Here is a 13,850-nt window from a genome sequence, read left to right as displayed (position 1 = left end):
TTTAGTATGGTAGTCACTCACAGATTTTCTTAACGTCTCACAGAGTTCACAGGGATATATTCATACAGCTCTCTTTATCTTTCCTATGCTCGCCCACACTGGGGCCCCACTTCAATCACAGAGGTTTCTGCTCCCCTTTCTTCTTTGAAGAGAGTTATTTCTCCATGCCAAAGTCCACAAAGTTAATTTGTTGCAGGGGAGACAAAAAACAGTAACCGCTAGCGGCAACTTACTTTCATTTTCGGCTTTGCATACAGCCTGTGTCTTTTAACGAAGACAGACGTCCGCTGAACTCGAGCTCTTCTCTTTTTAATTCGGAGACTTCCTTGTTCTTACCGCTCCTTAACTCCAGCTATTTTAAAGATTTTTGTGTCCGAATTTCTTTGTCTTGAGAGCGGAGCGCTATCCCCCCCAGGCTCGGGGCTTTGCTTATTAGCCGTTGCAATGGTCTCCCGATCGCCACTGCTCGTTCCGCCGCACTCTTCACCTCTTTTTACGGAGGCTACCTGGCGGCCGAAACAGCAGTTTTCAGGCTCCGCCGGGAACCTGAACCCCTAGACACCCTCCAGAGGTAAAACCAGAGGTTTTGCGCCCCAAAAACCTCCTTTTTTCCGGCCAAAAAGCTAGGGCTCTCCCATCAGAAAAAGCCCTTGCCTGTAGCGGGTTCCGCGCTCCACCGGACCCATTTTCATGATAGACAGTGCCTGGGGCTGGAGGCTCTACACACTGGGTGTGCCTGTGGAGGCCAAAGACTGCCAGTATTAGCACAGGTGAGGTGTGTGACCTCCCCAAATTTACAGACTGTATGTGAATGAGATTTTGTGGGTGGGATTATAGTTTACGGCAACCCTGTGATTTTCTCCACCCATAAGATTTTGTGAGCTGATATAGCAGTACGAATTCCAAAATAACTTTAGTCCCTCATAAAAAGATAAGACACGACACAGTCTTCTATAAAAGTATAGAAAGAGTTTACTCACACATTCTGTTCACAAATGGATCCCAGAAGGCGGTGACCCACAGGCTGCACACCTGGTCCTTCAGGGGCACAGTTACCCCATCAGGACCAGGAATCCCACCACCCTCCCCCAGGGACAGTATTTCTGACTTGTCAGGATTCAACCTCAATGTGTTAGCCACCATCCATCCTCCAACCACCTCCAAGCAGTCACACATGGCATTCACCATCTTCACTAGTTCCAATTTAAAAGAGAGGAAGAGCTGGGCATCATCCACATACTGGTGAACACCCAGCCCAAACCCCCTGATGATCTCTCCCAGCGGCTTCATATAGATAGTAAAAAGCATAGGGGAGAGGAAGGAGCCTTGAGGCACCCCACAAGTCAGCATCCAGGGGTCTGAACACTCACCCTCCAACACCACTTTCTGGACATGGCCCAGGAGGAAGGAGGGGAACCACTGCATCCAGAAGGACACCATGGCCAAAGGTCTCCAAAGCCGCTGAGAGATCCAGCAGAACCAGGAAAGAGCTTCCCCCTCAGCCTCTGGCCCGTTGGAGATCATCAACCAGCACAACCAGGGCAATTTCAGTCCCATGATGAGGCCTGAATCCCCATTGGAAAGATCATGGTGGCAGGAGCTTTCCTGGTCCTGCACCCCCAAAAGCTCCAGCCACAAGACTTTCATTAGCTTTGAAGGGGCCACATGATACATTGTGGTCTTTTCTTCGAAAAACAAATATTTTGAATACTTTTACAGTGCCATATGATGTAAATATGGGATCCGGGTGGCGCTGTGGGTTAAACCACAGAGCGTAGGACTTGCCAATCAGAAGGTTGGCGGTTAGAATCCCCGTGATGCGGTGAGCTCCCATTGCTCGGTCCCTGCTCCTGCCAACCTAGCAGTTCGAAAGCACGTCAAAGTGCAGGTAGATAAATAGGTACCACTCCGGCGGGAAGGTAAACGGCGTTTCCATGCGCTGCTCTGGTTCGCCAGAAGCGGCTCAGTCATGCTGGCCACATGACCCGGAAGCTGTATGCCGCTGGCTCCCTAATAGTCAGGGGTCTCTTTACCTTTACCTTTATGATGTAAATTTTGTTTCTGTTTCCCTTGTTCCACATCGGAGAGACTTTGATACACAGCTCTGAGCCCATCTCCCCACTTGAAACTGCAGTGTTTGTAGCACTGCCAGCCTGGGCAGTGGGTTTGGGGGTCCTGGGCTGCCTAGACAACCAGACCCCCTTCTCAGCCTGGCTGATATGGTCCCAAGGAAAGCAGAGCAGTATGTTTGGCACCAGCTTGGCTGCAGGAGTTGAATGAAGAAGGTGTGCAGGACACCATCCAACCGTCTTAGAGACTCCACTCTGGATTTGTGTGGGTTTCCCTCCATAGCCTTTTCTTCTCCTGAACATAACTCACGAAGCAGTGAAGGTTTAGCACCAGAGTTTTCCTTCTCGATGGGCTCCCTTCCCCGGTTGACGATCCCATCGGCCCTTCATTTTCCTCTTTAGCACGGGCAGAATCTGCCTTCTTGACTGTGGGATTCACTGTTCTTCTCATCCTCTCCATCCACCAGGACTTGACTTCAGGTGCAGCAGAATTCCCCAGCCCCCCAAGGATTTGAGACCCATCAGCTTTCCTCACCTGGTTTTGCCAGCCGGTTGAAGCCATTCCTGGGATTGTGGCCCCTGATTCATCCTGACAGCTTCTGGAAGGCACAGGTGAGAGCTGAGTGCAGGGTGGGGACCACCAAAGGTACTACCTCTCCCATGGCACCTCATGACATCATATAATAGCTATATTTGAGACAGAAGCGGAATGAATTCATGTCTCTAGAAATAACACAACTTCAGGCCATCAATAATTCAACACTACATATTCAAGGTTGAAGTTTTCACTAGTACAGTTATCCATTTGCCTTTAATATGCAGCTTTTTCAGTGTCACTTTAGGATGGGCTCGAGATCAGACAGCCCATCATTATTATAATCAGAAAAGTGAGCAATGTGAGCAAAATAAGAAGGAACAACACTTTGCACCTCCTCACAAACTGCTGCTGCAAGCTACCAAAATCTGCCTAACGGTTTGCCCCTTTAGAGGCAAGGTGATAAACTGGCATTATAAGAGTGATATAAGGAGATATCTAGCGGAGCTTCTGAGGGTAATCCCTAGCTCTATTGACCTGAAGTATACTGATCATATTAGCAGCAGACCTCAGAGGCAGAGAGTGCTGCTCTCCTTTAAAACCAAAAAGCTCCCTGCACTTATTATGTCCTCAAGAAACCTTCTAATTAACTATGGAATCTTTGCTACAAGAGTCTTTACCAATACCAAGATCTGCCCCCTCTTACCAAACTGCTTGTTCAAAAAGAAAGCAGATAAGTCTGAGGGTCCGCCAATTGCCACGACCCCAACTCCCCTGGCCGCAGATCTAATCAGCTGGATTGACGCCCCCCCTGCCTCCACTGACAAAGGCTATACATCTGGAGAATTCTACGGAGCGTGAGTTACTTCTATCCTTCTCCCAACTGCCAAAATGGGAGCGAACAGAGATAACGGACAGATTGGACGAGTTGCTACTCTGTCTCCATAACTCAGAAGAGCATGCTCATGTAAATAAGATGAATTCCTCACCAATTGTAGATCAGTCTACACAAGCCCAAGTGGTACCTGTTTTAACGACCTCTGATCTGCAACCTGGCTGTACACGGCCTCGGGATGTCAAGCCCGGGCAGGATACAGTGGAAGATTCGACAACCCTCTGGTCAAACTCGGAAGCTGTGGCAAGACTGAATGCTCTTTTGGAGGCAAACCGAAAAGGATGCCTTCCACCTGCCTTACACTGCATGTTCCCCACAGCAACCGCAGATCCAAAAGGCCCACCCCCCTCAATCTTAGAGCATACTTTAAATGTAGAGTCTATGGACCTGTCGTTAAGTGATACTCCCGTGCTCCAGAATCCATCCCTGCAGCTACCAATAATTAAGCCTCATTCCATGGCTGCTGCTGCGGTAAGTGGTGCTCGGAAATTGCCTGGTAAGCAAGCTACAATTACTTCCTTCTTCCAGCCTATTGCCCCCCTTCGCCGCATGCATTCCCAGGTGGATTCTGCTGTGCTGGTTCCGCAAGGCCCAGCATGACTCGAAGGGGTGACCAGGAGATTACTTACTTTCTTATCCTGGAATGTAGCTGGCATTAAACCTAAGCTGGTGGATCCATCCTTTGTCGCCTACATAAAAGGCAGTCGTATTCTTTTGCTGCAAGAGACCTGGGCTTGTGAGGGCTTCTCCCTATCAGGGTATAAGGGCTTCTACCTGAATGCACAACAGAATTCACTATCACCTGGCAGACCACAAGGTGGGTTGGCTATCTTAGTTTCTTTGGCCTTAAATCTGCAGGTGGAACAAATCGACATCCAGTCGTCATCCATGCTGGGTGTAAAGCTACAAACAGCGGAGGAAGTGTTCGTGGTGATTAATGTTTATTTGCACCCAATCTATAAGAAAAACCTGGTGGACCAAAGATGGAGGGGAATTCAACTGACTCTTGAAACTCTCCTAGAGAAATATCCTGAAGCCACCTTCCTAGTTGCAGGAGATTTCAACGGCTGATTGTCTCACTCTGATAAATCATTATTTGCTAAATATAATAAATATCCCTCACTACCCATTTTAACCTCAGACCTTTTACCCAGGAACTTTAAAGACAGTGTTGCTACATACGCAGGTTTTAAATGTAGACAAACTTTGATGGCTCTTAATTTTCACCTTCTAAACGGAGCTCTCAGTTCTGATTACCCTGCCGAATTTACTTTCTGGTCAGGCTCCCGAGCCTCTACCATAGACTTTATTTGGACATCAGTAGACCTAATTCCCAAAATTTCCAACTTTAGGGTGGTAACGAGGCTGGGAAGTGACCATTTTCCATTAGAACTCTCTCTGACCCTGGATGGAGAATTGGCTACCTATTCCTGTGTGCCTATTACAAATAACCAGCTTCAGATGAGGCCCACTGCCTTAAAATGGACCGACAATATGGCTCAACGGATAAATGAACTCCTTTGGTCTGACCAACTGCAAGAGACAAGGGACTCCCTTAGCCAGGCAGTTGAGCCACTGCCATTATATGACAATTTAGTAGAACTGCTAAAACCTTCGTGGCTAAGACCCCGGTGATGAATAGTAACCATTTCTCTCATAAAAAGTGGTTTGATGAGGAATGTAGGCACTTCAAGAACAACCTATATAATGAATTCTTGGCATATAGGGCATCAAATGACCCCGCACCTAGCAGTCACCTTATGAACCTCAAGAGAAGGTATAAAGCACTATTAAAGGAAAAGAAGCTTGCGGCAGAAAGAAATGATTGGAAGAACCTTCTAAAAGCTGCAGAAAATAGAAATCCCTCCTCCTTTTGCCACCAAATTTCTCCATACCTGGGTAGACCGTTGTCAAGGATAGAACCCCAAATTCCAGCTGACACCTGGGAAAGCTTCTTCTCCGATTTATATGCAGCTCACGCTGCCAGCGGAGGAAGGCTAGATTTGGCCCCCTTGCCAGAGTGGGATCCCGTTACCTGCTCTGAAGTGGAAACACTTATAGGCCAATTTGAGGCGGGCAAGGCACCCGGAGACGATCTTATTTCCATAGATGTTATTAAAGCCAATAAGGATTGGTGGTGTCCACCCCTAGCAGCTCTTTTTACTTATAAAAACAAAACAGCACAATTTCCTCCAAGCTGGAACTCTGCACTGATTGTGTTAAATCACAAGAAAGGGCCTATTAAAGATCTATTAAAGTTAACAAATTAACGACCTGGATGGAAAGCAACAATATCATTGCAGAGGAACAGGCGGGTTTCCGCCCCGGAAGATCAACAACAGACCAAATCTTAATCCTAAATCACTTGGCCACCAAGTACAGTGGTGCCTCGCAAGACGAAATTAATTCGTTCCGCAAGTTTTTTCTTCTTGCGAGTTTTTCGTCTTGCGATGCACGGTTTCCCATAGGAATGCATTGAAAATCAATTAATGCGTTCCTAGGGAAACCGCTTGCCAGGCTGGCGGTGCGGAGAAGGGCTTTTCTCCCCACCGCAAGCCTTCAGGACAGGTACGGGAACAGAGGGGAAGGCGCGCAGCGCTTCTCCTCTGTTCCCGGGGCTTGCGGTGGGAGGAGGGTTTTTCCTCCCCACCGCCAACATTCAGAACAGCATTCTGAATGTTGGCGGTGGGAAGGAAAACCCTCCTCTCACCGCAAGTCTTCAGGACAGCCATCCGAAGGCTGGCGCGGGGAGAAGGTCCCCTCCTCCGAAGGCTGCCGGTGGGGCGGAGAGACCTCCTCCCGCCGCCAGCCTTTGTAGCAGCCTTCCGAAGGCTGGCGGCGGGAGGAGGTCTCTCCACCCCACCACCAGCCTTCGGAGGAGGTCCGAGGACAGTGGGGAAGACGTGCTGCGCTTCCCCGCTGTCCCAGAGATTTCCCTATGGGCTTTCGCCTTGCGAAGGAAGCCCATAGGGAAATTCATTTTGCGAAGCGCCTCCAAAACGGAAAACCCTTTCGTCTAGCGGGTTTTCCGTCTTGCGAGGCGTTCGTCTTGCGAGGTACCACTGTACGCTGGCAATGTCCTAAAAGCCCTCCACGTCGACTTTATAGACTTTAAGCAGGCCTTTGATCTAATTCCCAGGAACCAGCTATGGACAAAATTGGCTGCGACATCTATCGACCGCCGCCTTCTCCTGCTGATTATTAATTTGCATACAAATACCCTCCTGAGGATTAGGCTAGATAGTAAGGGGCTAGTCTCCAATCCGGTTGCCACCACTAGGGGGGTAAGACAGGGCTGTTTGCTTGCCCCTGCTCTGTTTAATTTCTATATTAATTCGCTAGTGGTGCATATGGCAAATGCTGATTTCCATCCACCAAAACTGGCAGGGCGAGCCTTGAATGTCCTACTGTATGCGGACGATGCCGCCCTATTAGCTACCTCCCCCATCGGGTTAAGGAGGATGCTTCGAGCTCTTCATGAATATGAGATCCAACACGAGCTCCAACTAAATTATGCCAAGACCAAAATAATGGTCTTTGCTGCTCGACTGAAACCTAATTTATGGTCAATTAATGGTATTCCTTTAGAGCAGGTCGGTTGCTTCAAATACCTGGGTCAGGTTGTAAGATCAAATAGGTCCTTCTTGGCGCACAGAGAATACATAGCCTCGAACGCATCCAAAGCAGCCTTGGTGATTAGAACCCTGTACTCCAAGAAACAGGCACAAACTGTCAAAGTTGCCTTACGACTCTTTAAAATGAAAGTCCTCCCTCTTCTGCTGGTGGGCATTGCCTTGGGCTCACGTAGGGATTTTGAAAAATTGGAATCTATCCAAACCCAATTCCTCAGGGCCATACAGTGGTGCCTCGCAAGACGAAATTACTTCGTTCCGCAAGTCTCTTCGTCTTGCGGTTTTTTCGTCTTGCGATGCACGGTTTCCCATAGGAATGCATTGAAAATCAATTAATGCGTTCCTAGGGAAACCGCCTTCAGACCAGGTCCGGGGACAGTCTGTCCCCCGACCTCTTCTGAAGGCTGGGGAGGGGGGGACAAGGGCTTTTCTTCCCACTGCCAGCCTTCAGAAGGCTGTTCTGAAGGCTGGCGGTGGGAAGAAAAGCCCTTCTTCCCACCTCCTGCCCCGCAAGCTCCGGGGACAGGAGGGCTTTGCTGCCGACCGCCAGCATTTTAAAAGCCCCTGCTGTCCCGGGGCGATTTTAAAATGCTGGCGGGCGGGAGCAAAGTCTCCGCTGCCCCGAGGAGATTTTAAAATGCTGGGGGTCGGCAGCGAACGCTTCGCTCCCGCCTGCCAGCATTTTAAGATCGCCCGGGGCAGCGGAGAAGTCTCCGCTGTCCCGGGAAGGCAGGTGGGGGGAGCAAAGACTTTTGCCCCCGCCTGCCTTCAGAAGAGGTCCAGGACCTCGTTCCGATGCCCGGCGGCGGGGTGAGAGGTTCCCGCCCCCCCGCCCCGCTTCGGAGCAGCGTTCCGAAGCGGGGCGGCTGGGGCAGGTGTTCCTGCCCCCCCGCCCCGCTTCGGAGCAGCGTTCCGAAGCGGGGCGGCTGGGGCAGGTGTTCTCGCCCCCCCGCCCCGCTTCGGGGCAGCGTTCCGAAGCGGGGCGGCTGGGGCAGGTGTTCCCGCCCCCCGCCCCGCTTCGGGGCAGCGTTCCGAAGCGGGGTGGCTGGGGCAGGTGTTCCCGCCCCCCCGCCCCGCTTCGGGGCAGCGTTCCGAAGCGGGGCGGCTGGGGCAGGTGTTCCCGCCCCCCCGCCCCGCTTCGGGGCAGCGTTCCGAAGCGGGGCGGCTGGGGCAGGTTTGGCCCCCTTGATTCTGAGGGATAACTTTAAATCTCCATGGGAAGGGGAGATAGTGGAGGAAGTGCAGAAGTGCGGGTTGTCCTCCCTTTATATAGAGTCCATGACGTATAGCCACGCAAAGGCGGTGATCGCTCAAAGATTAAGGGATATTGCCAGACAGGAGGACATAGCCCGTGTGAAACCTGGGTTGTTTCTGGGAGAGCAGTTGTATCGGGCTGCTCCAGCTCGCTACCTGGTGGATATCCACTACGTAGAATACCGCAGACTATTTACTGTGGCTAGGCTGAATGTTCTTGACTCGGCGGTTCTGAAGGGAAGATATGGAGGAGTCCCATATGACCAGAGATTATGCCACTGTGCATTGGGTGAGGTAGAATCCACAGAGCACATTTTACTGAGCTGTCCCTTCTACAATGATTTAAGACAGTATCTTATAACTCCATACTTACCCCAGCTCAGTTCCCGACAAAGAGGAAAGCAGACAGCATATCTGCTAAATAAGTCTTCTGGGAAAACAACTTTGTCAGTGGCTAAATTTCTTTTCCTGGCACTCAAGCGTCGGAAACGTTTAACTGAAAGCCTTGATGTGGGTTATCTGTGAGAGGTCTAGTACTGTGGCCCTACCTTATTTATGTACCCCTATGATGTTATAGTTTATAATTATTGTGTAATGTTTTATTTCTGACTATCGGTGGAATAAAGGAAATTGATTGATAATTCAACACTACATATTCAAGTTTGAAGTTTTCACTAGTACAGTTAAGCATTTGCCTTTAATATGCAGCTTTTTCAGTGTCACTTTAGGATTGGCTCGAGATCAGGCAGCCCATCATTATTATAAGGAACAGTGGGGGTCTGGGATTCCGATGTGCCAGCTGCTTTTCTTCTGCTTCTCCTGCTCTCGCCATGCAATGTGAGGCATGTAGATGGAGGTCCATCTCCAAGAACAGGAGTTTCCCTGAGCACCCATTCAGCTGACCCCAAGCACCAAGCCTTGTCACTAGTTCTCTGACTGACCCAGACCACAGTCCCTGGAGAAGATGTAGACCTGGGCCTCCCAAAATGGTCCACATGGACCTCTTGTGGCCAATGAGACTGTGCAGGTGATTCATAAAGATCTAGAGGTGGATGCAGGATTATGATGCAGAGGATGGGGAATGTCCAAAGGAACGATGGACCAGAGAAAGAGAGGGCCTGTTCATGGACAGAGAGCAGCTGCCTTTCCTGTGAGGAAACAATTGTTTTGAAAAGGCTGTATTTCAAGATCATGCTGTGCTATTAACAATGGTTGAGGATTATGAAAGGTGGTGATGCATTACTATCATTTGATGACATTGCTTTTTCATTTCCAAAAATTTGGGAACATGGGTAGGAGGCGGGGGAATGTAGGAGATGTTGATATAAGAGAAGGGACTAATGGTGCTTGATGTGCTCTCTTTCCCTTTGTTCTCTTCCTTGAAACCCAAACAGGATTTCCTTTCCTCCCACTCTGAAGAAGGTGATGGAGAAGACATTCAGAATTCCAAGGAATGGGGCACCTTTCGTTTCATGAGGAATAGAAATTAAAATGTGTGAAATGTGGGATATGCTTCATTGAATGAAGACACATAGCTCACATCAATGACTCCGAGAGGAGAAAACATTAAAAAGCATGGAGTGTGGGAAAGGTTTCGCTGATAGTCGAAAACTTAGAACACATCAGCAGGTTTAACTTGGACAAGAAAGGATTACAGTGCAGGGAGTGTGGAAGAACTTCAGTCAGAGAGGATTCCTCAATATACATAAGCGGACTCACACAGGGGAAAAACCATTTAAATGCATGGAGTGCGGGAAGAGCTTCCGTCAGAGTTGCCACTTAAGTTCACATCTACGGATTCACACGGGTGAAAAACTTTTTAAATGCATGGAGTGTGGGAAGAGCTTCAGACAGAATGGAGAACTTAAATTACACCAGCGAAGTCACACTGGTGAAAAACCATATAAATGTATGGAGTGTGGAAAGAGCTTCAGTCAGATTGGAAACCGCAATAAGCATCAACGGACGCATACAGGAGAGAAACCTTTTAAATGTAGGGAGTGCGGAAAGAGCTTTAGTGATAGTGGAAACCTTAGAATACATCAACGGACTCACACAGGGGAGAAACCATATAAATGTATGGAGTGTGAAAAGAGCTTCAGTTGGAGTGAAAGCCTTAGAATACATCAACGGACTCACACAGGGGAGAAACCATATAAATGTATGGAGTGTGAAAAGAGCTTTAGTGATAGTGGGAGCCTTAGAATACATCAACGGACTCACACAGGGGAGAAACCATATAAATGTATGGAGTGTGAAAAGAGCTTTAGTGATAGTGGGAGCCTTAGAATACATCAACGGACTCACACAGGGGAGAAACCATATAAATGTATAGAGTGCGGAAAGAGCTTTAGTGATAGTGGAGACCTTAGAATACATCAACGGACTCACACAGGGGAGAAACCATATAAATGTATGGAGTGTGAAAAGAGCTTTAGTGATAGTGGGAGCCTTAGAATACATCAACGGACTCACACAGGGGAGAAACCATATAAATGTATAGAGTGCGGAAAGAGCTTTAGTGATAGTGGAGACCTTAGAAAACATCAACGGATTCACACAGGGGAGAAACCATATAAATGTATAGAGTGTGGAAAGAGCTTCAGTGATAGTGGAGGCCTTAGAAAACATCAACGGATTCACACAGGGGAGAAACCATATAAATGTATAGAGTGCGGAAAGAGCTTCAGACTGAGTGGAGACCTTAGAAAACATCAACGGATTCACACAGGGGAGAAACCATTTCAATGTATGGAGTGTGGAAAGAGCTTCAGTCGGAGTGGACAGTTAAGGTCACACCTACGGATTCACACGGGTGAAAAACCTTTTAAATGCATGGAGTGTGGGAAGAGCTTCAGGCAGAATGCAGAACTTAAATTACACCAGCGAAGTCACACTGGTGAAAAACCATATAAATGTATGGAGTGTGGAAAGAGCTTCATTCATAGTGGGCAGTGCAAAATGCATCAACGGACTCACACAGGGGAGAAACCATTTCAATGTATGGAGTGTGGAAAGAGCTTCAGTCGGAGTGAACACCTCAATAAACATCACCAGACTCACACAGGGGAGAAACCATATAAATGCATGGAGTGTGGAAAGAGCTTCAGTCGGAGTGAACACCTCAATAAACATCACCAGACTCACACAGGGGAGAAACCATATAAATGTATGGAGTGTGGAAAGAGCTTCATTCAGATTGGAAACCTTAGAAAACATCAACGGACTCATAAAGGGTGAAACCATTTAAATGCATTGAGTGCGGAAATAGCTTCAGTCGAAATGGAAACCTTAAAACACATCAACGGATTCACACAGGGGAGAAACCTTTTAAATGTAGGGAGTGCGGAAAGAGCTTCAGTCGAAATGGAAACCTTAAAACACATCAACGGACACACATAGGGGAGAAACCATAAGAATGCATTGAATGCGGAAAGAGCTTCAGTTTCTTTTTTTATATATAATATTTATTAGGATTTTTTGAAATATTACAGTAAAAATGAAAAAGAAAAAGAAAAATACAAAATAAAAACAGTTAAAAACACACCTATTTTCTATTACTTATTTTCCTTTAGCTTATTTCCCGGACCTCCTCATACCTCCCTTTTTTGTATTCCGCTTCAATTCATTGGTTCAGCAAATCCTTACCATTAGATTTTAACCCATTTATAACCCTTTTTTCATATTCTCTTAAAGCATTACAGCTGGGAACCCTTAATTGCTATCCAACATCATTCTATCATTCATTAATTTTACAATATTTCTGTAGATAGTCTTTAAATTTCTTTCAATCTTCTTCCACCGACTCTTCTCCCTGGTTTCGGATTCTGCTAGTCATTTCTGCCAGTTCCATATAGTCCATCACCTTCATCTGCCATTCTTCCAAAGTGGGTAGTTCTTGTGTCTTCCAATACTTTGCAATGAGTATTCTTGCTGCTGTTGTAGCGTACATAAAAAAAGTTCTGTCCTTCTTTGACACCAATTGGCCGACAATGCCCAGAAGAAAGGCCTCTGGTTTCTTCAAGAAGGTATATTTAAATACCTTTTTCAGTTCATTATATAGCATTTCCCAGAAGGCCTTAATCCTTGGGCACGTCCACCAAAGGTGAAAGAATGTACCTTCAGTTTCTTTCCAGCATTTATTATTGGGCAAATGATAAATTTTTGCAAGCTTGACTGGGGTCATGTACCACCTGTATATCATTTTCATAATATTCTCTCTTAGGGCATTACATGCCGTAAACGTCATACCTGTGGTCCATAACTGTTCCCAGTCAGCAAACATAATATTATGTCCAACATCTTATGCCCATTTAATCATAGCAGATTTCACCGTTTCATCGTGAGTATTCCATTTCAACAGCAAGTTATACATCTTTGACAAAATCTTAGTTTTGGGTTCTAACAGTTCTGTTTCTAATTTTGATTTTTCCACCTGGAAGCCAATTTTCTTATCCAAATTATATGCCTCCATTATCTGATAATAATGAAGCCAGTCTCGCACTTTGTTTTTTAATTTCTCAAAACACTGCAGTTTCAGTCTATCTCCTTCTTGTTCCAAAATTTCCCAATATTTCGGCCATTTGGCCTCCATAATGAGCCTTTTCAGAGCTTTCGCTTCCATCGGTGACAACCACCTTGGGGTTTTATTTTCCAATAAATCCTTGTATCTTATCCAGACATTAAACAATGCTTTCCTGACAATATGATTTTTGAATGCTTTATGTGCTTTGACCTTATCATACCATAAATATACATGCCATCCAAATACGTTCTTAAAGCCTTCTAGATCCAAAATGTCTGTATTTTCAAGAAGTAGCCATTCTTTCAACCAGCAAAAAGCTGCTGATTCATAGTAAAGTTTAAAGTCTGGCAGGGCAAATCCACCCCTTTCGATTGCATCAGTTAATATCTTAAATTTTATTCTGGGCTTCTTGCCCTGCAAGACAAATCTAGAGATCTCTCTCTGCCACTTCTTGTAACAGTCCATCTTGTCCACAATTTGCAATGTCTGAAACAAAAACAACATTCTAGGCAATACATTCATTTTTATCACTGCAATACGACGCAACAGTGAAAGATTCAAATTTGACCAAATTTCTAAATCTTTTTTCACTTCTGTCCAACATTTTTCATAATTATCTTTAAATAAGTTCCCATTTTTGGCTGTCATATTAATCCCCAAGTATTTCACTTTCTTAACCACAGTCAGGCCTGTCTCATTCTGAAACCTCTCTCTTTCAATCGGTGTTAAATTTTTCTCTAAAACCGTAGTTTTTAGCTTGTTCAGTTTAAATCCTGCCACTTGGCCAAATTCTTGAATTAATTCTAAAACCCTTTTAGTACTAGATTCTGGCTCCTGTAACGTCAATACTAAGTCATCTGCAAATGCTCTCAGTTTGTACTGTTTGGCTCCGACCTGTATACCTTTAACCAACCGGTCCCTTCTAATCATATTCAGCAGA

At 46.5% G+C, this 13,850-nt stretch overlaps 1 protein-coding gene across 1 annotated transcript in view; it reads left to right on the top strand.

Moving 5' to 3' along the window:
• Window positions 1–13,850, top strand: part of LOC114589936 (uncharacterized) — a 70,479-nt gene that overhangs the window by 8,167 nt on the left and 48,462 nt on the right. Inside the window, 3 exon segments of the mRNA XM_077935634.1 lie at window positions 2,537–2,681; window positions 9,780–11,620; window positions 11,623–11,829. Of these exon segments, the coding sequence (XP_077791760.1) occupies window positions 10,129–11,620; window positions 11,623–11,829 (1,699 nt within the window). The 5' untranslated portion in view covers window positions 2,537–2,681; window positions 9,780–10,128.

Source organism: Podarcis muralis, chromosome 10 (genome assembly GCF_964188315.1).
Source record: "Podarcis muralis chromosome 10, rPodMur119.hap1.1, whole genome shotgun sequence".
Taxonomy (NCBI): domain Eukaryota; kingdom Metazoa; phylum Chordata; class Lepidosauria; order Squamata; family Lacertidae; genus Podarcis; species Podarcis muralis.
This window is presented reverse-complemented; position numbering and strand designations above follow the sequence as displayed.